Source organism: Pyxicephalus adspersus, chromosome 9 (assembly GCF_032062135.1).
Source record: "Pyxicephalus adspersus chromosome 9, UCB_Pads_2.0, whole genome shotgun sequence".
In the NCBI taxonomy this organism is placed as follows: Eukaryota; Metazoa; Chordata; class Amphibia; order Anura; family Pyxicephalidae; genus Pyxicephalus; species Pyxicephalus adspersus.
Genome location: NC_092866.1, coordinates 65957841 through 65985547, shown reverse-complemented (window position 1 = coordinate 65985547; position 27707 = coordinate 65957841). Strand labels below are relative to the sequence as shown.

General features: G+C 40.5%; 1 protein-coding gene across 1 annotated transcript in view; it reads right to left on the bottom strand.

Moving 5' to 3' along the window:
* Window positions 1-1404: 1404 nt before the first annotated feature.
* The window catches only part of INSC (INSC spindle orientation adaptor protein), a 57588-nt gene continuing 31285 nt past the window's right edge, over window positions 1405-27707 (bottom strand). Inside the window, exons 6-13 of the mRNA XM_072422984.1 lie at window positions 26232-26345; window positions 21366-21491; window positions 7157-7328; window positions 5756-5934; window positions 3359-3425; window positions 2859-3014; window positions 2318-2394; window positions 1405-1821 (exon numbers count right to left, since the gene is read on the bottom strand). Coding sequence (XP_072279085.1) covers window positions 1693-1821; window positions 2318-2394; window positions 2859-3014; window positions 3359-3425; window positions 5756-5934; window positions 7157-7328; window positions 21366-21491; window positions 26232-26345 — 1020 coding nt within the window. The 3' untranslated portion in view covers window positions 1405-1692. The remainder of the gene's footprint in view (window positions 1822-2317; window positions 2395-2858; window positions 3015-3358; window positions 3426-5755; window positions 5935-7156; window positions 7329-21365; window positions 21492-26231; window positions 26346-27707) is intronic.

The window sequence follows — 27707 nt, the reverse complement described above, 5'->3', positions numbered from 1 at the left end:
AGGCGAGCGCTGTCATTGCCATGAAACGTTTCTATCGGACGCAAATAAAGAATTGTCAGTGAAGGTCGGCACTGCGGCAAATCATAAATCAACTAACTGGCTGCAGTCTGTGTGCAATGCAAAGACAATTCCTGGATTTAATGGTATAATATATAGAAACGTGTGTGAATGTAATATTACAGGGTGGGTTCACTGATGGTGAATGTTCATTATGCCAAAGGCAGGGAGACAGGCTTATAGTCAGATATATGCCATTTATTATATATACCCCCCCCCCCACTGTATAATATTGTCACTTATTATATTACATCGTGTCATTATTCATTTAACAAAAGTCACAATGCAGAAGCCATGTGGGAAACGCTTAGTACCCCCTCACCCCTTAGTAAAAGGTAAGTAGCAGCCAGGTGTGTGTTACCACAATGCCAAGGAGGAAAGACATTCACCCCAGGGTCAGACAGTGCAATGCTTGGTGAATACCCCTCAAGAGCTTCATCCCAAACTCTACACACCTCACTTAGCATGTTATATGTAAGAGTTCATGACAGGACAATCGGAAAAACACTGAACACGTATGGCTTGTGTGGAAGGGTTGCCAGGAGAAATCCTTTTCTCTCTAAAAAGAACATGGCGGCATGGTTTAGGTTTGCAAGTTTGCCTCTGAATAAACCATGAGACGTCTGGAACAGATGGGACCAAAGAGTGCCGGGTTTGGTGAAAACCTCATACCAACTTTGAAGCATGTTGGTGTAGAGATGATGATTTGGGCTTGTTTGGCAGCAGAGGACCTGGGCACCTTGCAGTAACGGAGCCGGCCATGAATTCCTCTGTACACCAGATAAGTCAAATGTGAGGACATCTGTGTGGCAGCCAAAGCTTTGCCAAACCTGGATCATGTGACCGGACAATGATTCCAATCACAGCGGCAAATCTACAACATGACCCAGCCAAAGTCCCGACCTCAGTCTGATTGAAATGCTGTAGCGTGACCCTAAGAGATCTCTATTAAACAAATGTCCTCAAATCTCAATGAACCGAAGCAATGTTGTATAGAAGAGTTAGAAAAAAAGGGGCCGCTACAAACTATGGAATCAGGGGGTGTACGTAGTTTTTCCCACATGGCTTCTCAATTTTGGCCTCATTTTGGGTGAATAAATAATGACACCAAGGGATCTGCTCTGTGCCGAGGACCAGATGAATATGTCCTGATATGTAAAACGTGAGAGTCGGGACATTAGAGTGTCAGCTCCTCTGTACAGAGACTGATGGGACTGGCTCAGTGTTCTCTGTACAGCACTGCGGTATATGTCAGAGCTATAATAATAATACTCTTCTGTGCACCATATTTACACGTTTTTGCTTTATTTATGAACATTTTCCGTTTCTGACGTAATAATAAATCTCAGAATATTTCTCAGTTTCCTTTATTATAAAGGTCGTCATGTCGTCATTATAGAAGTTCTATAAATGAATTTCCTGAATATCAAAACATTTTCTGGATAAAAAATCTCTGTAGAAAAGACGGATAAATATCTGGGTTGTCGGATTTATGATCAGCGGATTGTAAAATAAATTCCGGTATAAAACGTTTGTTGCAGCTGCTGCGCTGTATAATGCGATGATGCTGTCAGTGGCACTGGGAGATTTTCCTGGATTTCCCCCCCAATGTGTGTGGGGTCCCTGGGCCCTCTGCTATACAAAACTCTCCTCCATGTTGGAGCACAATAGGAAGGAATCCACCAATCGGGGTCTGACCAGCTGTTGTAAGTCGGAGTCTTCGATACCATCGGAATGAGTGACCGCCAACCTGCGCAGCGCTGCCTGAAAGACAAATCGCAGAAATAGAATGAAATGAGGGGACACAATCATGTAAATCCCGGGGTCTGTGCCGGTCTTGGCTGTGATCACAACATGTCTAGCACAGATCACCAGATAAAAGTTTACTGGGGAGAGAGGAGACTGAGGAAATAATTCCTCCTATCTGCAGCAGACTGATGGCCTCATCTCAGCCTAGGCAAAGTCACTGATTGGACACCATGAATGAACATGCCAGAAACATTGTATATAAAATCTATTTTCAGCACAAGGAGATTGCAGCACCCAATGTTACATCCACACACAGGAGCAGGGGGTTGAGGATCCAGGGAACACCTGTCTACAGGTACTGCTGCCATGTTGAAGCTTTTTGCACTGGCCACAAATCAACAGAAAATGTTTAAATATTTAAAATGACAAAGCAGCTTCTGCTCTCTTATATAAATCACTTAGTGATTTAAATTTTTGAATAAAAAAAACATTCAGAGTAAATTCTACATACCAAACAAGCAACGAGGACGGCGTCACTGTTGTACCTCTCCTCCGGGTGGCGGCAGAGAGCAATGAGTTGGCGGATGCCTGCAGGGGGAGGAGACATTTTATTATTCGCTTTATTTCTATGTAATCCCAATCACTAAAATCCCGGAATCTAATAATTGTCTTTGTAAAATTTCTAAATTTGAAGCTTTCAATGAAATAATCTCTGCTTAGCTGCTTTGACGGTCCTCGTTCAGGCACTTCCTGTTATAGCGGTGGCAACAAATATTCCCTTTCTGCCTATATTGCCTGTGTGTTGTCACCCCTTCGCTGTTTTATCACACATTACACAGATTGAGTGATTGTTGTCACCGCCAGGAATCCACCTTTAGAAATGCCGCTGCAGTGCCGGGATATACTTTTCATTTTTTAACTCTTTATAATTCATTAGAAAATGAATCACCAATCTGTGAAAATCCCCAGCATACAGGCTGTATAGTGATCACAGAATTGTAAGATCAGACCTCATTGTAGTCACATTGTATTTCCCAGAACATCGTACGTACAGTCACAATTTATTGCTGCTTCTGCGATGTTCGTATGGCGGCCCAGCCGGGCGAGGGTGATGGCTGACTTCTGGAGGACTCGCTCACAGGCTGAGATTTCAGCTAAACTCCCACTGATAGGCTTCTCCGACAACATCTGCACCAGAAGCTCCACCCCTGAGGAGTCCATAGGAAGATTATTAGTCTGGGACAAATCACAGGCATGGCTTTTTTTTTCATTAATTCAAACATCTGACATCAAAACTAGCAAATACCCAAAGGTTTGACTGAAAACAATTTATCTCCTGACCAAATACAAAATGTTTTTGTGGTTTCCAGAGCCAAAATGATTTTGCATGGACTGGACTGCCAGTCCCACCAGGTCCCTAATCTGTTTTAGAAGGGGGAACCTGACAGAAGATTCCCCCCCTCCACCCAGATGTGATCAATAAGCCGAATGATGGAGGCAGTTTTGTGAAGTGATAAAGACAAAAGTCAAAAGGAAGCATGAGACTATATACCGTTCTCCTGGAGGATCTCCTCGGCACAGGGGTCCAAAATCGACAGATTGGCTAAAATTGTCACAACCTGAAAAAAAAACACAAATATGATTGAGACTTGTGTACACTGCACAGAAATGTCACTGATTTATAGATAATGAAATAGGTACAGTATATCCCTACAATCCAGAGCTGGCCCCTGCATTACATCTTCTCTGCCACAAGATGTCCTCAGTATGAAGGGCTGAATGAATCCCAAAGTCACTGTACCCAGGAGACTGAGGACCCATTGTGAGTGCAGCGTGTTGGGGGCCGATCTTCAATCAATATATAGAAAGTGAATGTTATTGTTTTCTGTAATAATGCCGACAAGGAATTTGGGAGGACAGAGACCCAATGTGAGGCCGACCTATAGACATTTCTAAATAAAGGTCAGTATACAAAATGTTAGGTTTAGAAAAGGGAATTTTAAATTGTTTAGTACTTTTGTATATTCTCAATTTCATTGTCTGTGAAGACCCCACCAACCTCTGACAAGGGGAAGTAGTGATAGGAGAAGTGGGGGTTCATATTATGGGGTTCATGTTTTGGGTTTCATGTTGTGGGGTTCATATTGGCCCTCTCACCCCGGGAGAATCTTTTCCCCCAAACACGCATTTTACCATCTTTACCCAGCAATTTCATTCACTCTTTTTCTAAAGTTACAAAAATAGGAAAAAGTGGTAAACTGTTGGCACTTGTAGCTGATTTGGGAAGTACTAAAAAAGTGTCATTATGTGGAGTCGTCTTCTCTGTCACTCATAAATAGAATTTAGCTAAAGAGGGAAGAAAAAAAAAAAAAACATTCTTTAATCCCACAAGGTAACGGAGTAACTAGATGCACCAGCCGCATTCATTACCGCTGAACGGCACCCGATGACTGAAGGTTTTCATCAATATAATCATCAAATTTCAAATGCAAAAAAATATAAATGTGATTGCGAGGTTATCATAAATGTTTCAATTACATATCACTAATTATAGTGTATACGGTGATGTTACCTTGGAGGAATTGAGCCTGAGCTGTGATTTCATTATCTTTTAGGAGTAAAACATGCAGTTATCAGCACGAAAATTTCCCCCTCGTGACTTTCATCCCAACTTTATCCTGTAATTTCTCGCTGCAACTTTTATAAAGTGGGCAAAGGAGAAGTTTAGAGACTCTTGGAGGTGCGGAGAGGGGCCAATACACATGGAGGGGTGTGAATATCAGAATCTCATATTATTAATAATGTTTCTGATTCTTCCTGTAGGGTTATATCATTATATCACACATTTCTGGCTGTAAAATCATAATAATAGAAATAACCACAAATAAAGCTGCAGGTGCAAAGTAGAATAAAGAATAATAAAAGAAGATGAGGAATCTCACACAGAAATGTGGAAGTTTTGCTCAAACACCGATACAGCTAAATGTTTCTAATCTCTGTTTAGTGTTCTTCCTATAAATATCTCAGAGAAAAAGAAATCAGAGCTGCAGATATAAAGGAGATAAAGCCTAAGAGGTATTTTTAGCCATGAATAAATGAAACCAGGAGAATAAATTCCCCTTAAACATCTGGTGTATGTATGGCCTCAATTTTAGAACGCTGCAGACGGTTCCATGGACAAGCACACAGATACAGAAAAGTGAAGATACATTTGGTTTAGAGTCAATGTCAGCATGGAAATCTATGGATTCAGAATTCCTGATCTGCTGAGGGACATTAAAGTAGTAATAGATTAGTTTTGCTTAAAGAAGATCAAGAAAAGGAAAAGTTTGCTTCTCCAAAGTGATCTCTGACATCACCAATCAAAGTCTCTGCTCCCATAGCTGCACCTCAAGTATAGAAACAACAAAGAAGAAGAGAATTGATGGAAATTGAAGGAAACCGAGGGGTGCCTGGTCCTGCCATCAGTCGGGTATTTGAGGGGTATTTTTTGGAAGGCGGCAGAAGGGGTGATGAGGACGCTGAAGTTTTGTTTGTTACTTTAAGTTGGAAAAGACTCAAAGAAGAAGATTTAAAATTGAATAACTGAAAATAAAAATGAATAAGAAGATAAAAGCAAGAGGAGGCTAAAGAAGAAAATTCGGAATTGAATAATTAAGAATGCATAAGATAATCAAACCAAGATGAAGCTGAAGAAGAATAGGAGAATGAGGTGAATAAGAGGAGGTCATGGAATAAGGTGATCACAGTTTCAGAATCTTGTGAAGGCCATCGGGTCTCTAATTTGCAGGAGACCGGGTCATGAGCTGTTACCCATCAGTAAACATAGAAATGTAAATGATTATCTGCGCACATTCCATGAAGGGCCAATTCCTCCTCCCAGACGTGTTGTATTAGAGGACTTGTTATGTGCGGCTCATGTTCATGTATGACCAATTGTTGAACTTACTTGGTCCCGAGCGTAGGCCGTATTGACTCTTTGCTTGTCTGAACATGCATTGATCAGGATTCTCACAGCACCCATCTGTAAGATCATCTCGCAGGCCAGACTGTCAAAAAATGTGATATTGGCCAAGGCAGCAGAAGCCAGCAAACACGACTCCCCCGTAGATGAATCTTCACACAACTCTGCAAGGAGAACACAAATTCTCATTATTAAATCGCTTATTACATGTTGGAATCTTTACATTTTTAGTTATTTATTCCCCTGAGAATGCATCTAACATCTGAGCTGACTCTTCTACATACTTACCAGGGCCACGAAAATCATTTCAACCCAAGATTAATGGGGAGGGAAATTTTTGTTTCTTCTTCCCCAAAATATTTGCTTATTTGGAGATTTTACTCAATTTTTTCTCTCCTAAAAAATATGGGATTTGACCTTATGTAAAATATTCACAAAAAAGTATTAGTAATTTAGTTATAATCAAACAAGATATTGTAAATGTCATAATTCCTCAAGAAGGAAATACAAAAACTTGAATTTTTATCATTCATAGTGATGATTTTATTTATTGGTCTCAATCATAATCCCATGATCTCCGCACAGACACGCTGATCACATGACTGTTAACACCCAATTAGGTTAAGGTTTGTGTCTGTTTCTCATTTTCTAACAGATAACACGGCACCATTTTTTGGCCCCCATTAGCAATTTAACCCAAATTAATCCCATTGACTCCGATGCATTTTTTTCAAAAAGACATAATTTTGGCAAAATATTTCTGTAAGTAAAGGCTCCCATTTGGAACATTTGCTCTTCATTTATCCTTGGCTATATCAGGCTTTGACACTCAAGCTATAATTGTTCTGTGTCTTAGAGACATGCAGAACTGAAGGACTGAATGTTTTCATTTTTCCTAAAATTGGGGAAAAAGTTACCAAAAAAAGTGATATTACAAAACTGACAATAAAAAAGATACAAATAATAATAAAGGGTCTATTTATAAAGCAGTGAATCTGCCATTCACCAGATCATTACCTGGTGAATGAATACCTACTATTAAAACAAAAGGACCTGGAAGATTCTCCACCAGTGAATGATTCAGTGAATGCCAGATTCACTGCTTTATAAATAGACACCCAAACGATATAAACTGAATTATTCTAAATACCTGTTACAAATTTTTCACACACATTTTGGCAAAGCAGCTAAATGAGCAATGCTGTAAAATGTGGAAAAACTGTAAACTTGTAGCAAAATGTATTTCACTAAAATCATTTGATTTATCCGTACTATTAGCATGACTCTGTATTTCCCTAATATAGGAGAGATTTCTAAAGATTCATTTCAGCAGATTCCCATAAATGATACAAATTGGCGCTGCACGAATCGGATTGCGGCACTCACTCAGCAGGGCGGTGACGATCTCCTCCATGTTCTCGAGGAAACTGCTGAGATGCTGCGTGAAGGTCACGTGAGGAGATGTGATCTGCGCAATCACTGCCGCTACCTCCGCCTTGGTGGCCTCCGAATGAGAATCGTCCGTCAGAATTTCTGTCAAACATAAAATTCCGTCCACCTGGAATGAAGCCGAAAGGGAAAATGGCCGTCAATTGAGAGGTTTACACGTTTAGAGAGAATTTATTAGAAAATTCTGAAAGCACAAAATTCACCAAACATTCATAAGTGGTTAACCATTCACTGAAAACACCTGCACGCAGGAAGGCTGCCCTACAGTGAATATTTGGTGAATTTTACATTGATGATTAGTAAAAATACCTCAAAGATCTCACATTTTGAATCCATAAAACAAATTAGAAATATGAACAAATCAATAAATCTATACTGTAAATGTTACATGGAGCTGAATTATAAAAGCTCTCTAAGGCTGGAGAGGATACACTTTCATCAATGAACCTGGGTGATCCAGCAAACCTGGAATGGATTTCTTCAAAGTTGCCATTTTCTAGAAAATGTTTTCAATCCTAGACCAGATCCATTCCAGGTTTGCTGATCACCCAGGTTCATTGATGAAAGTGTATTCTCTGCAGCCTTGGAGAGCGTTAATAAATCAGGCGCATGATCGTCACATCAGTGGAATTGGTCGGCAGCAGGACTACTGTAAATAGCAAGGCTAGGCCCAAATGTACCGGAGACACAAAGAATGGACCGGGCCTTTATTATAGGGATTACTGAAGGGGATACAAGAGCGTAAAACTAGCCAGCGACAGGACAGCCCTAATATTAATCCCATCCATAGTCCATGCCAAGCTGTATATTATCCATGGGGGGAGTCAGTGAATGTGTGTGATATGATGTGAGGCAGTTTTGATGCACGCAAATTACATTTTATAAAACACTAAACAAATTAAATCTCCAAATGCCACTCCTGGAAGAAAAGCCGTTTTGGCTGTCAGCTTGAAAAATCAGCAAATCATTAAATTAGAGCAAAATATCTGAATTACCTCCAGAATGAAAGCAGGTAGAATTCTGCTTTATAATTTGCTATGCTTTAAATAAAAGGATTTCTCTACATGTTGGCCTCATTGTGCCATTTATGTCTGTAATACTTTCCACTGTTTTGTTAATAGAAGACATTTCTTTGTGCAGAGCACTCGTCTGACCTCGGCCTTTATATATTTTTAGTTTATTCTGGCCATTATTTTATTATTTTATACCTTGGTACTATTAACCTCCGACCTCCTCATTACCTGTAATCGGATCAATGGACCGGTTGGATGACATGCAAATCAGCCAATTCATAACTATGAAGATTAACTTCTTAACTTTATGAAAAGGTCCTAATTTAAATTCTACATTATTGCCAATCATTGCTTTTTTTTTATTCTTCGCCCCTTCCAATTCTTTAAAATTATAAGAGGTATTCGTATGGAAATATGAAAACCACTCAGATGTTGTATGACTTCACTTTCTTTTTAAATTGGATTATTTTCCCCATGCCTCCAAATTAAATAAATTCAAATTAATAACCATTTAATTGATTCATTAGTCATGGTTGTTTTGTTTTTAATTATGTCAAGATTAATTAGTGTTGGCTTGCTGAGAGACTCTGAATCAATTTGACTGATATTCCTTGTGGAATTCTAAGTGTTATTCACAGGTTTATTTAACATTTCCCCGGCTGCCCTCCCACAACTGCAGGAGTCTGACTTTAAGAAAAAAAACATATCGGTTGTGACTGTCGCCCCCTAGTGTTAATGCTTAATGAGGCGGCACCTGCCCCTCAATGGTCTGATAAGGAAAGGTGGGGGGATGCAATTACTCAATTATTACCAGACATTACCTGAAATAAAAAGATTGTGAAAACTGCAACAAAATGATCCTATTCAATTCTGATCACTTGCTTTATATTATAATAAACTGCAAAATAAAATATTATAATGCAATAAAATGTACTCATAAGGTATTCCTTTGGAAATGTTTTTAATTTCCCTAAAATACATCATAGTCCTTTGAAAAAAATGTGAAATAATTTATAATAATTTTATCATGTTCATACATTTGCTAGTTAGAACCCAGGATAACTTTTTCACATTCAATAAGAAAAAATGTATGAATCTTGAGTGAAAGTTGAATCCAATAACTTTGTGTAAATAATAGGTAAAAATTTGGGGGAAAACAAGAAATAAAAAAGCATAGATGTAAATATATATAAATCAGTAGGACTTTGCTTTTAAAGTTTGCAAAAATATTTTGTCTTGTATTTTTTCCTGAAATCAAGGGGAATTTGTGTTTTAAATACTTTTTAACTACTTACAATCAATTTATTATAAAAACATTATTATAAAAAACTATAATATAAAAAATAATTGTATTAAATTACAGCAGAATAAAAATAAATTTGTAATGAATTGATATTAATAAAAAAAATGAATACAAATAAATATTTGAAAGAAAAAAAAATTATAATTATTTCTTTGGCATAAAGAATAAATACCAATTTATCATTTTAAGTACTGAACAATAATTATTAACAATTCCTCAGTAATGTTCGAGTCTCTTTATTTTTTTATTATTATTATTATGCTTGATAATATAACGAGAAAGGCAAATGATTTTTAATGCAAAAGAATATTTCCTGTACAAACTGCCAGCAATGAACAAGACAAAACGAGCAGCGAGCGTTCCTGTAACAGCCTCGGGGCGAGGATCGCATGCCGGTGAACTCGAGGAGGCTTCTTATGGTCTGGGAGAGGAACAGATGGTTTGGGAAATCTACCGTCCTTAGAAATAAAAGTAAATGAAAATATTGTTGATGGCGTCTGTACAGAGGAAAGTGTAAGAGTTTCACTTTCATTCACCCAGGTGATACAATGAGAACAAAATATTGGTTTGATTTTATTTTCTATGAGAAAAAGATTTCCATGTTTATGAGAATCGATAAATAAAACATAACCGTGCATTTTATTTACAGGAAGCTTCCAGAATCCTGATTGCTGACCATGTCCGTACTCCTTAGTATCTTTATTATAATCAAAGCCATTTCAATTACAAAGCTGGCAAATTACTGAGATCTGTAAATAATTCATGGATCTCCACGGACATGACGTCTCTTGATTTCATAAAAACAAAAATGGGAAAGCCAAACCAAGCAAATCCAGCGGAGGAGCTGTCAATTTATGTAATAATAATGACAAATTGCTTGTTGGAAAACTCGCCGCTAAAAACAAGGCCGGAGATAAAACAAAAATATTCTGAGGAAAGGTGAATTTTATTTACCTCGGGGTCCCAGGCCACATAAAACAAACGGTGGACAGGTTTGTTGTGTCAGGAATTTGATTTATCTGCGACCATAACGTAGAAAAAGGTGAAAATCAGGGAAATGTCTGAGAATTGGCTGCTAAATAAATAATGTATCCGATAATGATCACAAGTAAACAAATATGGCTTCCTGACACTTTCTTTTCATTATGATGAGGAAGGCACTTTAAAAAACATGGTGAGCTTGCAAGTTCTTGTGACGGACAAGTATGCAGAGATAAAGTTTTCAACTGAAATAAAAAGCTGCAACGTGAAAAAAAGTTATAAGAAACTTTCAGCCAGTGTAAGGTTTCACACATTATAACCCCATAAAGTTGCCCTGTGTGTGAGTTGGGTGATGAAATTCAACTTCCAAAAAAACAATTTACCAAATGATGCAAAATTTAATAATGCAAAAACGTTACCTGCTCACCAGTCCTCATTTGACCCCCCCCCCCCCCCCAGATACTTACCTGTCCACCTGGGCAGCCAATCAGTACCTCTGGCTTAAACAGAACCCAGCATGAGCTCCAACCTGAGGGTCCCCAATAAACAGTAAAGTATTTTGGGGAAGGGGGGGTCTGGCTGCTATTTTGGACCAATGGGTTTTTACTTCATTTTTCTGGCCTTAAACTTCTAGACATCACAAATGATCAACTTTCTTTATTTTTTTTTGAACCAGATGATGTTTTTAAACTTATACATTATTAAATATTGTTATATAAAAAATTATGTTTAAAATACAGATAACAAATATTTAACAAACATTTCATACACAACAAAGGATTCCCAAAGTGCTATGGATTAGCTAAAAAGAAGTCATTTTCTTTCAGATTGACTCTATTGCAATGAAACTTTGAATGGAGTTATCCGATAAGGGATGATAAGCCCCACCTTTAACTTATTCATATGTGTGTAGATTTTACATGTTGAGCTACTGAGCTCTGTAAGCTGCATTTCAGAGGAGTTGTAAAGAGATACAAGAAATAGAGCTGAAAGAATCAATCACAAACTGGATAAAAAGCCAGAAAAACAAAAACAAAAAAAACAAAAAATTACATAGAACTGTAAGATCATTACAAAGACAAAACCCCAGTTTTGTAGAGAGTGGAGGGTTATAACTTCTGATAATGTTTTATTGTGGCTGACTCCTTCCTGTATGGGTTACCACTGCACCCCATCCCCATGTGGATCATTATAATTTTGTGGGTTAAGATGCCAGCACAGCCAACCATTACAGCAAGGAGAATAATGGGTGGCTGGCCATCTGCTGCACCGATATATTGTAATAATTGGCTTTCATGTCATTAATTTTCATACAAAAAGTAAATAATTGAAACAAATAAATGAAGAAAATGTTGTTTTCCCCTCGTTATTAGCTTTACATGAATATTTCAAGGATCTTTTATTTCATTAGAATGGCTGGGAAGGATGAGATGTGATATCTAAAGTGCAGCATTATGGTGGACAGAAAGTTTTTATTGTAAGATTCTCCATTTATAAATGTGATGGAGCTGAGACCTCGGCTGATGTAATCGTCTCCTCCAACACTCAACACTGCGGTTCCAATAAAATGTTTTGTGGTTGGGATTTAATGACTGCAGACTGAGAACATTATCAGCTAAGGGATGGAGAGGGGAGCGAGGAGCAAACTTTAGAACCTGAGGGGCCAATGTGCTTCTGTCTGTGGAGAATACAATGGGAGGAGAGCACCAAATTACCAATAACAGAGCATTGTGGGAAAAATAGGTGGCAGCCATGATGGGGCAGCAGCTAGATCCTCCTACAGGACAGCACTGGCTGTGACCTTTCCTCTCCCGACCATCACACCTATATGAGCTAGTTGGACATCCCACAAATACCCTCTCAGCCCTTCCAAATTTTTGTAAAGTGTGGCATTTACAATGTGTGCTTGTTCAGATAAAAGGTCAATCATGAGGTCAGGTACTGATGGTGGGAATTTGCCCTCATCGGTGAGGTCAGGTACTGATGGTGGGGATTTGCCCCCTGTTGGTGAGGTCAGGTACTGAAGATGGGGATTTGCCCCCTATTTGTGAGGTCAGGTATGGATGGTGGGGGTTTGCCCCTATTGGTGAGGTCAGGTACTGATGGTGGGGATTTGCCACCATTGGTGAGGTCAGGTACTGATGGTGGGGATTTACCCCCTATTGGTGAGCTCAGGTTTTGATGTTGGATGAGAAGACCTGCCTCACCATTCTAATTTACCCCAAAGGTGTTTAGTAGGGATGAGGTCAGGGCTCTGTGCAGGACACTCGAGTTCCTCCACACCAAACTGGTGACCCCATGTCTTTATGGAGCTGGCTTTGTACCCCGGGGCACAGTCATGGGAGAACAGAAAAGGGTCTTCACCAAACTGTGACCACAAGGCTGGAGGAGAGAAATTGTCTGCATTGTCTTCTGTAAGCCAGGACCCTTAGCACCTGAAATTAGAGGTAATATAGTAGGGGTGATGGTTGAGTGTCCTCTGAGGTTTGGTGATATATTGTAGGTGATCCATACATTATTCTGATTTCACACATTCAATCATTTTCTTTTGTAAAGCAGTAAAGGGTCCTCTTGTTTCTTCCCACATATGGGTAGCATATTGATAATAGTAAGCAAAGTCTTTTTAGAACAATGATATCTCAGTGAGTAAATAAGGATTTTTTTACTCCAAACCAGATACATTTTTTTCGGGACATCAAAATATCTCCCTCAGTGACCTTTATTCCGCTCATCTTTTCTCCCAGCTGACTATATGAACTATGTTTTTGTGGTTTTTTAATGTAACTTAATGAAGTGCTTATATCTGAATCTGTACAAAACTAAGAGGGTGCTGAGAAGTTCCTGGCTTTGCCCCCTTCCAGATGAAATAGAATAATGAGTGTGGGGGCATATGAAGGCCTAATATCTTCGTATGTAACTGTGCAAATATCAGAAAGAGATGCATGGATTCTGCAATTCACTAAAGTTTATAAAAGATCCCCAGCACTGAATCCCACTACCCGATACGGGATAACTAAATCAAAACTGAAAATGTTGTATTCTGTCATACAAACACACAGGTGAGTTAAATAAATCTGCAAATATATGTGAAGCCACACAGCACCCATGGACACCAATGCGTGGCCCCTGATCACGGAACAGCCAGCAATGGGAAATGAATGGCAATGAACACAGATATGACTTCCTGTAGAGGTGACCCCGTCTTCCTTACAACAACTCAATAAATGCCCGGAGTCACTCAAGGCAGCTAAGGCCCCCCAAATGTTGTCTTCACCCTGTGTGGTCCCCTGGCAGATACACATTGCTGGTTCCTTTTATTTTACAAGAGTATTTGGAATTTGGATTTGAAGATCCTCGGTTTATCATTGTTCCTGCGGAAGCAGATCCTGCCAAATGCATTGAATACTTATTATTAGACTGAACGCACGATAAACATGTTCTAATTATTGCATTCCTGTTTCTAGAATATAATAATTATGTTTTATGCGGAATATAGAATGTATAGAATATGTTAATTACGGTTTAATGATTTTTGTGTAAATTTTGTAAAAGCTCCAAAATGTGGATCTGTTGGGTATTTTGGGTACAATATGGATGGCATTAGACCTGTGAATGATTAATAGGTAAACATACACAAATACATTCTACCCACTCTTCTGGATATTCACCTATCAATTCATTTTGCATGAATCCTCCCAGGAGCCATCCCACTATTTACACCAGGGCATAAAAAACTTTCATCTGAGAAGCTGCCTGCACTGCGTTGTCTGCAATGTGATCTGCCAACAAAGATAAAATAAAGTATAAAAACACTGAAACCTTAAAGTGAAGATTTCCCCTCTGACTTCTGTACTCACTACCCATGCACTGTATCGGGATGATTCTGCGGTGGTCCAGCAGAGGGCGCCCTCATACCACCAGTTACTATCAATGCTGCATCCAGTGTGATATCAGATTATTGGGGGAACATTTCCATCATTACCAGGCACTGATATAAAACTCTCATCTGTATTGTATTATATATATAAGGACGGTGATGGGAGATGTCCTGTGTGTATTGTTATCAGCAGCCTTGGGGCTCGTAATGACCGGCATTTGTTGAGCGTTTGGAGCTCAATGGCTGCCTGCCCACTGACATGCAGGAAAGTCAGACATGGGGGGGACAGACAACATAAAAAGTGAATTCTTTTTTTTTTTTCTTTGTGTATAGGGTTAGTTAAGAATGAATTAGAAAAGATTTCCTAAAACAGAAAATGTCTAAATAATGGCTGCAGAGTCTTAGAGGCGGCCAGATGCAGGTTATACGGCAGAGTGTGGGGCACTACAAGTCTCAGCATGCCTCCCCTAAGTATGGTGTCATTCTGGGGACAATGATTAATAATTTATTTCCCGGTGATGATTGTTATTATCTGACTCATCATGTGTGACCTCTGAACCTGCCCGAACATATCTCACATGTCAGCCATCCCCCGCCTGCAGCTTCTCGGGTCACAGGACCAAGGTGACCCGGGAAATGTTATTCTATGTCTGCAAACCCTGGGGAGAAACATGGGGACAAATCCCACCAAGGCCCCACACATCTTACACAACCATTATAGGGGATGTGTAAGGTTTTTGGACATTAAATAAATCATAAAATAAATTTTTTACCTTTTAATGTAAAAAAGATTATTATGTAAAAAGCATAAAAAAAATAAAAGCCAAGGTATTTGCTTTTGTGGCAATGTATTGAAAACAGTGGAAAAAGTTTTCTGATTTCAGGAATATGCATAACACAAAATAATATTTTTTATTAATTACTTTTTTATGCTATTTACATTGACTTATATCAGGGTATGTGGCCCAACATGATTACTGATTAGCAATCTCCTCCCCTTTGTGTCTATATAAAACATATTTATATACTGATCCCCTGCAGCCTCCTCCTGTCCACATGCACTCCACCAATGGCTGCTTTTTGGCTATCTGTTAGGGTGACATTCTTCCCACTGGCCAGCAATGTAAGAGGAATTCTTCCCACTGACCACCACACTAATGTACTGTGATCTGTGGATATAATAATTTTATTAGGGGGGCCCTAAAGACATGAGAGTTATTTCCAGGGTCCCTTCTTATTATAAAGGTTGAGAAAGTCTGCTATATGACATACAATGCATGAGAAGTATGCCTGCATTGCAGCATTTGGCCAGTAGATGGCAGCACAACATCTACAAATGAAGACATCAAAACAATTCAATGCAAGAAACCAATAATAATAAAATAATTTAATTTAAATAAAACTTCAGGTGAATCCACCCAGAAGTGATCAGATATAGGTGGAAACCCATCATAAAACACAGGTTGTGTGTAAAAGAGATTTGCTTTGATTGTGCCTGAATAATATTGGTTGTCCATTGTTGGTGATGTTTGAAAGATGGTTGAATCGCCAACAGAACAAGTCTGCACAGCAAAAACCCCAACAAAACAACCCCAAACAGCAGAGGATGCTGGGAAAAGATGCTGTCATTGGAGCCATGATATTCAGCAGCTTTATTCTCATGTGAATGTTCTAACTTAAACCTGCTATTCTGTCTTACAGACTGGGCTGCAGGGCGGAGGACCCCCATAACTTGCCCCCTGTTCTGTGTTGTTCTTCATATGGAGGCTTACTTTTTACCCTAATGTACAGCAGAGTTTATGTCATTTACTAAGCTAAGTGAAATATTCCTTGCAAGGTGAGGATCTACTTCATGTGAACAGCTGATATTCACCCATTTTACCTATTTATCACATTCACTGATCATTCACATGGAATTCCTTCCTAATGTTTTTACTTCTGGGTGGATTAAAGCCTTTGTATTTTATTATTCCATACTGGGAACTTGTTGCCTCACTTCCTGTCACAGTGACAACCAGGGTATTACTGAATGCTAAATGTGTTCCTGTCTGTGTCACTGGTTCCCAATGGCCAAAATAATGACAACTAAATCCAGCAAGAAATAAAAATAAAATCTAACCTTTCCAATCTGGCTGTTGTGAAAATTTAGATCTTTAAATCTCAATCAACTCAGAATATAAAATACATAATTTGTGCAATACATAAATCTCACCAGCAGGTGGCAGTAGTGCACCACATTTGCAATACAATCAGCTTAGAAATTTTTACAATACAGAGATTGGATGACAGCAATGATCGATCTGATGTGTATGGGCACCAGCAGACTACAGTAAGCTTTAGGGAGGGAGAAAGGGACAAGTGAAAGATAGGGGACATATCTTGTTGTTTCACCTCCATCTAAAAAGCATGAGAAGTCATGCCAAAACCTTTTTGGGCACCCAAGACTTAGTGCACACAAGCAAATCTGCTGCCAGTTCTGTGATCTGATCAATTTTTTGGGTGTTCATTAGTTGGAGGTCCCAAACCCCAGCTCAGATATATTCCATATGCTGCCAGTCATGGGGTGTGCATGGGGTGAATCACAGGACAGATAGGAGCTTCCGATCAGATTTTCTCAATCACTTGTACTGAACAATCAATAATTACAACATGCCTGATCCATCCACATCAGACTGAGGTCCCAAAAATTGACTGCTTACGACTGGTTAATTGTCAGATTTCATTCCAAGTTTCTTAAGATTTGATCATTGGATTGGTTATCAGATTGGAAGTGAAAATTGGCCCGTGTGTGCGAGGTCCGGAAGGGATCAGATTGTGACCCCTCGGCCCTCTGTGGCAGCCATTATCATTAGGGATCTGTATGAATTATATGTGAGTGAGTTACAGATACATTGTATGAAATATCATCAGATGTGTACACTGTATGGTCAGACTTATTCCCCCCCCCCCCCACTATGCCCCCCAAATGATGGGTTCAGGGGTCCCGGTAATCCCCCATTATACAAAGACATTGCAGACAATTGTGCTCTCCCAGCCTTGTGCCCACAGTTTGGTGAAGACCCTTTTCTGCCCCCCCATGTCCCGGGGTACAAACCCCCTTCATAAAGACATGGGGTCACCTCTGAGCTGGCATTGGAGTTCAGAGATGGTGACCCTGGTTGATGCCTGAACAAAAACGGTGCCATCCTCCTGGAGAGGAAAGCAGATGGCAGCATTGCCAGGGGGAGTCATGTGATCTGGGAGAGGTAATAAAATCCTGGCAGTGTCACACTGACACATTACCGAACATTCTGCGGGCATCATAAAAATATCTGATGACAGGTCCACTTCTTGCAGAAAAACAATTCCATAGAGAAGCTGCACTCAGCAGGCACCGAGGGGTTAATTTTCCCCGTGCGGAGTGCATCACCTGCGCAGTACATCGGTCGGCGGAGTTCTTTACCTTCTCTGATATTGTAGCTGGCGGCCATTTATTGATAGAATACATTACAAACATCTGCTGCCGCAGATTTTAATATCCTCCTACGTGAGCGGTCGCCAGAAAGCTCTCCGGGGCTGCGCTCTGCTCTGTGCACATCACGGAATGAGCAGCCACCACCTCCGGGATGATTTGTTTGCCAATTATGAGTGGAGATTAGTTTGCAGAGAATCTGCTCCTAATATTCCAATTAAACCTACACAGAAACAAAGAGAACCGGTCTAAGGATGAGCTGAAATCACTCCAAGGGGCCTGTGTGTGGAAACTGCCCATGGAAATGCCAATTGCCTGACTGCTTCCCCAGATGCCTTCCCTGCACTCCGCTCAACATGCAAATTGTAACACTTCCTTTCCACACACTTCCCCTAAATGTCTTATAGTTCCCTCCCCTGCATTTCTCATTGTTCCCTCCCCCGCATTCTTCAATGGTCTCCACCCCTGAACTCTGTTTCCCTCTCATTTACTCCCATTGTTCCTCCCCTGCACTGCCTGTGGTTCCCTTCCGTGTACTCTCCATGGTCCCCCACCTCCTGCACTTCTCCTGGTTCCCTCCCCTGCACTCCTTGGATTCCCTCCCCTGTGGAGTTTTCAGGCTCCTTCCACATACACTTCTACTTTTGTTCATGACTCTTGCAGCCATATTATACAGCTCAGTGCTGCGATCGCAGGAAATATTGCAGAGGATCAGCTATTTCTGCATTTCCCATGGTCTCCCCTCTTCTGCACTCCTGCTTTTCCTCCCTGTACTCCCCATGGTCCCCTCCCTACTGCACTTCCTATGGTTCCCTCCCTTGCATTCCCTGAGTTCCCTCCCCTGAGGAGTCTTTTTAGTTCCTCCCCCTTCACATTTTGCTGTCAGTCATGACTCTTGCAGTCATAATATACAGTGCAGTGCAGAGATCACAGGAAATATTGCAGAATGTCAGCCATCACTCCTGCACTTCTCATGGTCTCCCCTCTTCTGCCCTCTTGTGGTTTCCTCCCTGTACTCCGCATGATCCATCCTCTCTTGCACTTCCTAGGTTCCATTCCTTGTACTCCCTATAAACCCTCATCCCTGACACGTTTCCTGGTGCACTCCCCTGGGGGGTTTTCAGTTCCTCCCCCACACTTCCTATGGTTCCCTTCCTTGCACTCCCCATAGTCCTTCATCAATTCTCATTGGCCCCTCCCCTGCATTCTCTGGATTCCCACCCCTGAGGAGTTGTTCAGGCTTCTTCCCAGTACACCTCAGCTGTCATTCATGACTTGCAGTCATAATGTACCGTGCAATGCAGGGATTGCAGTAAATATTGCAGGTCAGCCATCATTCCTCTACTTCCCATGGTCTCCCCTCCCGTGCACTCTTATGGTCTCCTCTTCTGCCCTCTTCTGCCCTCCCCTGCATTCCCTGAGTTCCCTCCCCTGAGGAGTTTTTCAGTCTCCTTCCCCTGCAGCCATAATGTTCAGAGATCGCAGGAAATGCTGCAGATAGTCAGCCATCATTCTGACTTCCTAAGTTTCCTGAAAAGCACCAAAACCTTAATCATTGCATCATTTTCATTCTGTTTACAGAACATTCAATATTCTTCTTTTTATACAGAAGAATCATAAAAAATTTTATGAGATTCCTCGAGGAAACGACCAAAGGGAGAGGATTTCCACTGCAGAATATTCTCTGATTATGGGGGGCAGGAAGTCCATCGCCAGTGACCCCAGAAAAGAATGGGGACACAAAGCCACACAGCAAACAAAGGAAACCTCATACACAATAAAAATTCCTCCAATAATACAAAAAAAATATAACAGCCAGATAAAGCAGGATTGCGTCAAAAAAAAAGTTTCAGATATATAATTTTTCCTTTTCTCGGATATTTCATGTAACATGAATATTGCACAGAGCATTTAATGCGAGGGAATTTAAAGGGACAGCACACACCTTCCTCCTGCACGCAGTGGTGACAGCCGGACTGACAGGTGAAAATTGTGTCATTTTATTTGTAACCTGCTTTATTGTTTGTGTGTCCAACTAAAATATAACAATCCATGGCATGCACACAATTCTATGACTATCTATTATATATATCGAGGATTTCTCTGATTTTACAGTTGGGGATTGTAAAGAACACTAATTGTCAGCAATCGGAGTGAGGAATTATTGTTCACCTGATTGGATATTATTATTATTTTATTATCACCTTTATTTATATAGCGCCAACATATGACGCAGCGCTGTACAAAAAATAAATAGATACATGAATACCTTATAGCTCCCTCCGTGCCGTGATGCCGCTCGCTATGATTGGCTGATCTTTCATCCCAGAAATCTTTATTTTACCCCCCCCCACACCTCTTTCAGTATTTATCTTTCCTTGGAATTAAATCTTTGTCACTTTTCTGTGTTATTGACTTAAAAGTTAAAAATGTGAAACCCTGCAATTGTTATTTTTCACATGAAGTATAATAAATAAATGATTCTTAGTCATGTGATGTCACAGCGGGGAGCTTTGGGCTCTGGCGGGAGATATTACCCGACATATAAAACACATTATTGGGGTTCATCCAGTGACCCCACATTCCAGCGTGATGGGAAACGGTGACACCTCCCGGCACATCTGACATTTCAGAGCTGCGAATCCTCAGTCAGAGTCATTAATGTACCGGAGACGGAGAGCGGCGCAGAATGCCTTGAATTCCAGCGAAGATCAAGGTGCAGCACAAAAGTGATCATGTGACACGATGCGACGCGCATTCCAATGTGCAGCAAAGAGAAACGCATTACAGAAAAGCCAAAAATAGCAGAAAAGTTCAGAAATTATAAAAGTGGAAATGGAAGAACTTGGGAGCAGCTGATAGTTTCATTGTAACCAATTCAGAGGAAATGTTATATTATAAATAGCAACAAGGTAACAAGGTAAGGTCATCATTCGCTGCACTGCAGAAATCAGGCTGAATGGGGGCGTTACACACTGTGAACCAATCAGAGATTTAATTTTTATCCCTCCATGATGAGCAATCTGCCCCTGTGACACTTCCAGAAATGTATTACTTCTCACAGAGATCACAGTTACAATATTGTAGCCTCACCACTGGGGGGGAGGAGACTGAGGAAATGCTTCCTCCTGCCTGCAGCAGACTAATGACATTATCTCAGCCTAGGCAAAGTCACTGACTGGAGCCTAATGATGGCTTTTTATATAAATTGGAGCTTGAATGAAAACAGATCCTGTTACTACATATTGTTACATGGCCAGGGAATTATTATTGCAGCAAATTAATGACGGGTCATCTTTATTTTCTATTGCACTGCACAGTTTTCATGCACTGCGGGCTGCATAGGAGGTGATATACAGGAGGAGCCCGGCTGTGTTAAGCATGTTGGAGGTGAGGAAGTCAGAGAAAGTGCGGAGCCCCTGTATTAGGTGATCTCCCAGTAATTCCCTGCACTGCCATAACCCTACACATGAATCTCTATAGGAGAGGTAATGCCAGGTGACCAGGATGAAGAATCTCACCTTGTCCAGCTGGTGGATGGCCTCCTCCATGCAGCACAGAGACGCCAGCGTCCGCAGCGCAGCCGGGTACAGAACCTTGAAATGGTCCTGGCGCAGAATCTTAAAAAGACCGACGACGGCCTCTTCCTGAAAAACATTCAAAATAATACAAATTAACAATACATGGATTCATTTGGGCTGTTGTTTTACCAAGGTGAATGGTCCCCCAGCAGGGTAAATTATGATGAAAGTTCACTTTGCAAAAATTAGCCAATCACATGCAAGGACATGCAAAAAAAGGATTTTTTCTGCAGATGATTGGATGGTTGAAGTCAGCAGAGCTTCGACTCATTTACTAAGGGAAGTGAAATATTCTTTGCAAGGAGATCATTCACTTTGCTATGTGATCAGCCATCATTCCTTTAGCAAACAGAGCTGATAGGGAGCTGATAAATATTGGGGTCCATCAGATTTTGCCACCCATCTGACACAGGTAATGGCTGCTTGAGGGAGGGGTTAGAGATGAGTGACAGGTGACAGCTCCTTGGGGGTGGGGTTACAGATGAGTGACAGGTGACGGCTGCTTTGGGGAGGGGTTACAGATGAAGTGACAAGTGGCCGCTGCTTTGGGGAGGGGTTACAGATGAGTGACAGGTGACAGCTGCTTGGGGAAGGGTTACAGATGAGTGAGGGGTGATGGCTGCTTGGGGGAGGGGTTACAGATGAGTTACAGGTGATGGATGCTTGGGGGAGGGGTTACAGATGAGTGAAAGGTGATGGATGCTTGGGGGTGGGGTTACAGATGAGTGACAGGTGACAACTGCTTGGGGGAGGGGTTACAGATGAGTGACAGCTATGAGTCTGCTGGGGCAGCTGACTTTACAAGCAATATGGCGGCGCCCTGCAGAATTCTCTGGGATTTTACATGGGAGGGAGGATTTCACAAGAAAATTAGGTTTAAAATCTCAGAAATGGCTGAACAGATTTTTAAATTGTTTGACAGCTGTTTTACACAGAAAATGCTTTTCCTTATTTTCTTACCGGTGTCAGAGTGTTGAAGAATAACGGATGAACCGCGTTCGCCCAATATAGAACATGACCAGTAACAGACTGCCATGAGACGCCCCACGTGGGCGCACTCCGATTATTTACACAATTGACTTTTCACATCTGTAAATACCATTTTAATTAAAACTGAGGAAGAAGTCAGAAGTGGGATGATAGTAACGATACCCGGCGAGGAGTCAGCGCTGCCTCATTATCACACCGCTTGATGCAATTAGCGGGAATTAGTCGTAGTACAAACACGTGTCGGAGCAGAACTTCTACACTGATTGGGCCGGGCCGGGGTGACAGCGAGCGCAGCGCAGGAGGGTAAGGGCCACGCAAAATGCGCATTGAGCAGGAAATCACAATGATGCAACATGGAGGCACCAAAAAAATAAAAAAATATCTTTGCTAATCTTTTTCTGTCCTTTTAATGTTTTCTTCTCTGTGTGGTTTGTTATTACAGATTCATACCCTACAGTGGTGCAAAACACAAAACATACCCCATGAGTCACATGATCCCTGCGGAAGGGGGGTTTAAAGTTCCTCTCCTGTTCTGGGACAATCAACATCTGCCTTAAAACATTGCATGGTGATTGGATGATTGTGACTTTTTTGTATAAATACTGGGGTATGTTCCTGGAATTGAGGGGGGGTAAAAATACTGGGGTATGTTCCTGGCATTGAGGGGTAAAAATACTGGGGTATGCTCCTAGCAAGGAGGCGATTTAAATACTGAGGTATGTTTTTGGCATTTGAGGGGGGGGGGTAAAAATACTGGGGTATGTTTCCGGCATTTGGGGGGTATACATACGGGGTATGCTCTTGGGAAGGAGGCGATTAAATTATTGTGGTATGTTCCTGGCATGGTATGGCTAGGGTATGCTCTTGGTAAGGAGGAGATTTAAATACTGGGTATGTACCTGGTTTGGGGGGTATAAATGCTGGAGTGCGTTCCTGGTATGGGGGGTACAAATACTGAGGCATGGTACTGGCGGGAGGAGGTACAATTATTGATTCTTGATGTTGGCCCAGGGAGGTATATTCCTAACATAAGGGGTAATAAATGTGTAGTATGTTCCCAATATGGGGGTAATTATTATTGGGATATATTCTAGACATTCATTAGATCTTAAGAAGTCACTCCGTATAGCTCCGGATTGCAAAAAGTGCATCTGAAGGTTTTTCATTATGTGACCAGCACCATAGGGAACCAGCAGCAGCATTTTCTCCAGGAGAGGTCCCATAGCAGATGATTTCCCATTTATTTATCCACCCGGTGTTTCTATAGCTTCATATCACAATATCAGTAAAGTTTATCTTTTGTAAAGAATAACACAAAGGGAATCCCAGACCCTGCAGGCCGCATCCCATGCTGACGCATTGTGAGAGATGACATTACAACTTCTGTTTGCTTTATAATGAATGAACACATTGATGGCGAGGAACATGAGCCACCACACAGGATCCGGAATCCCCGGTGTAGAATGCGGCCGTGTCCTCCCTCTTATATAAAAAGTCAACACAGCCGGAGGCGGGCGCAGCGCCCATTCTGAGCCTTCTGTTTATTTTCTTCATTCAAACCATCCGGCCTGCCAGCCGCACACAAAGGGCAAATTGGCATTCAGAAGGCAAAATATTTACAAATCAATTCCAAACGATTGTTTTCTGAGAACGTCGCCAATGCAAACAGCAACCGACGCAGCGCTGATAGAACTGAGAGCCCCGAGACTTCTCATAGAGCCCCCGCAGCAAGCGCATCAAAATGAGTGCCGTCTGAGGACACAAGCGCATTACTCACGCATCCCCAATGTGAACTAAAACAATGAAGAACCCCACTATGTATGTGTAATAGACTATGGAAATAAAGAGGACCTGTCACACCTCTAATATCTTCCAATATACAGTAACAGCATCAATAAACTCTCAATAAGTGTGTAGGGATTTATTATGAGATCACAGTGCTTCACTTATAATTTATCATTTTCCCTCCAAAAGGCAGAGCCATCTTTGTTCAGGAGCAGACATACCAGTGACACAATCATGCAAGTGCTGGTGCGTTCCAGTAACACAATATTGCAGTCTGATCAATGAGGGAAAGGAAACTGAGTGAATGCTTCCACCTGCCTGCAGCAGACTGATGCTTAGGAAGGCCTCTGACTGGAGCTTTTCATTGATAAAAGGTGAAGTTTTTCTGAAATGTGAGATTTTTACTCGATAATGTGACAGATGAGAGATTTATCAATGGGTAATTGTAAAGATAATAACAGGTCCTCTTTAGGTGTGCTCCTAACTGCAGCAAAAAATCAATATAAATCCCTGCGCACATCTTCCTGAGCCAATCAGTGACCAGAAGACAAGATGAAGGCATGTGTGCTGCGATCACTACAAATTGTTACATTTCTCCCTTTGTCTCCCTGAGAGGATGATGAGAAATATATCTCCCAGGAATATCATATACAGATAATTGTTTAAAGATCATTCCATCATTCACCCTGCCGGATATAATCTGCTTCTAAATGTTGGGTCAGCGCACTCTCATGTCCTGCGCAATGAAAGTCTCCTAAGGTCCGCTCTGCGGTATTACACAGAAAGTCACTAAAAGTTCAACTGAGGAGAAAAATTTAACTTTTTATTTCAGCAAATCCTCAATGGATACATTATGGGAATCCCCTATATCCATCTAATTATAATTCTATCATTTACTATATATCCAAATCTATCTCTTACATATTATCAATCCATCTATTTATAATTTTATTTTTTACTATATATCCAAATCTATCTCTCACATATTGGCAATCCATCTAATTGTATTATCTATCTATCTTTCTGTCCTGTATAGTGGTTGGGTTGCTTTATTCATAACTATAAAATGATTTTCTTTTTGAAGCTGACACAGATTCAGCACCTAATAAATCCGTGAGATTCCTCTTCTAAAATCAGCCACCAACATCTATTTGTATATCATTTTTATTTTTACTGTTTTTTAAATGAACAAAAACATCTTCCTAGTTCTTTATTCATTTGATGAGTAAAACAACCAGCGGCAAATGTTTTTTACTTGTTCTCGCATACTTACCACAATTTCCTGTGATGAGTTCAGAGCGTAGTTATTATGTTTCTGTTTTCACATTTTGAATATCTCATCATTTTAATCACAAATATAACTCTTTGTTATTGATAAATGCTCTTGTGATAATAATATTCTCCCTGAAGAAGTGGCTATGTTCCTGTGAAACGCGTTGGGTCTTGTTAAAAATGAATTGTTCTCCATTGCATATGGAAAGCTTTGAAAATGTTTGGCTTGCTGCGGTACATAATGACACTCAAAATTGTGAATCTTTTTATGATTTTAGAGTTTTAGACTTTTAACTATATCACAACACACATTTCTTTACCTTGGCCTTCTTTGGTGGACAGCCATGAGCCAATTAGTTATTTGCTTTATTTTTCTAAATAAACCCCCAGGGAGCCGACATCCTAATAAGCACTTTACCATTTGGGGATCTCTATGTTTAAAATATTTAATGATGATATTTGTGCGTAAAAACTCCAAGGAGAAGGAGTGCTGTTACTGTGTGTATATGAAACCTTTCTACATGTGATGCCTGCAAGACAAATGACCAATCATTCCATTCCATTGGAAGCCCATGTAGCAGGGTGTTGTCATCCTAAATCGGGAACTGATAGGAACTTTCAGGGCAGGATCACCATATTAATGAAAATGCAGATTTAAACATTTTGACTTTTGACATTTAAATTTGTATAAGAAGGATTTAGGATTATTAAATGAGCCTCCCTATGTTCAGGAATCCTGGAAGAGCTGATTGATCTCACCTGAGCTACCAGATGGCACAGCCGGTCTCCCTCCTGGGTGAGCCCAAATAAGCTCCGTATTGCTGCTTCTACGCTGTGTATGTTATCAGAGGCTTCCAGCTGCTCCACCAGACCCTGCGGACAAAGGAGACATCGCAATGAACACTTTCATTTAACTTCCTATTTCTAGTGTTATGATCATGTCCCATTTATAGGTCGGCACTGCTACCAGACAGTCCAAACAGCACCTTTGCTGAACAACTGCTATGGGACCAGCCAAGGACAGATTGGGAATAAGCTGGGAATGTTTGGAAAACCTATCCCCCCATGGATCTCCGCAGTCAGAGGTGTCTATAGACCTAATATTAAACCTTCTATAAGATTTTAGTAATTTCTTTAAACCAAAAAGATAATTTTTCCTTTCTTATAAGACAGACAATAAATTATGAAACAATATCAATCCGATTGCACAGTTCTGCAGCATAGACTGAGGAATAAAAAATCATTATTTATAATTCATAGGCGCTGAGAAGCATCACGCATGTTCCTCGTCTATCTCTGTCCATTACCAGCGTTTGTCCTTCGCTGCCCCCAATTATTAAATAAAAAGAATTAATCGCATAATTAGACATTTTCATAACAGCGCAGAAAACAAGAAAAACAATAATTAAAAATAGGTGGAGGGCAGCCTGAGGAGTGCAGAGTGTCAGTGAGAGGGAAGGCGCCTGGTAATGGCTGGAGCTCTTTTATATTTACAGCTAAAGACGATTTCCTGATTGTTCAACATTTATTAAAAATAAAAACCAACAAAACAACAAAAACAGAAGAAACCAAATACCCAGCAAATGGAGAATTGTATGAGATATGGTGACAATACACTCATTGCAGGAGGTTTCATATTGTTCTATGACGCCAGCAGATTTTCTTCCCATTTTTAGGAGAGAAATGGAACGTCCATTATGATTTATTAAAAAGTCCCCTTAAATGGAGGCCTTGGCTCCTCCGTGTCACTGAGAGTTTTTAGCTTTAAAACAACATAATTATTAGTAATGTTAGCATTAGAAACACTCAGGGACACAATAAATATTACATAAATCCAAGGACAATGCTAAACCCTCTCCAGGAGAGCGACCTCCTCCCAGAGCTATGGGCCAACCTTGAGATGAAGGCAACGATTTACATACAAATGTTACATGACTCAACATGTGTGACCGAGGATCTACAGGACACGTGAAGGAATGCTGACATTGTATAGAGATATTATATCTGTATAATTCCAACCTATATATCAGTCTCTGTACACTCTACTCTATTATACATATATATAGCACTGACATATACCACAGTGCGGTACAGAGATCACTGAGCCAGTCCCATCAGTCTCTATACAGAGGAGCTGACACTCTAATGTCCCCCCACAGTCACACACTAATATTATACATTTATATAGCTCTGACATATACCATAGTGCTGTACAGAGATCACTGAGCCAGTCCC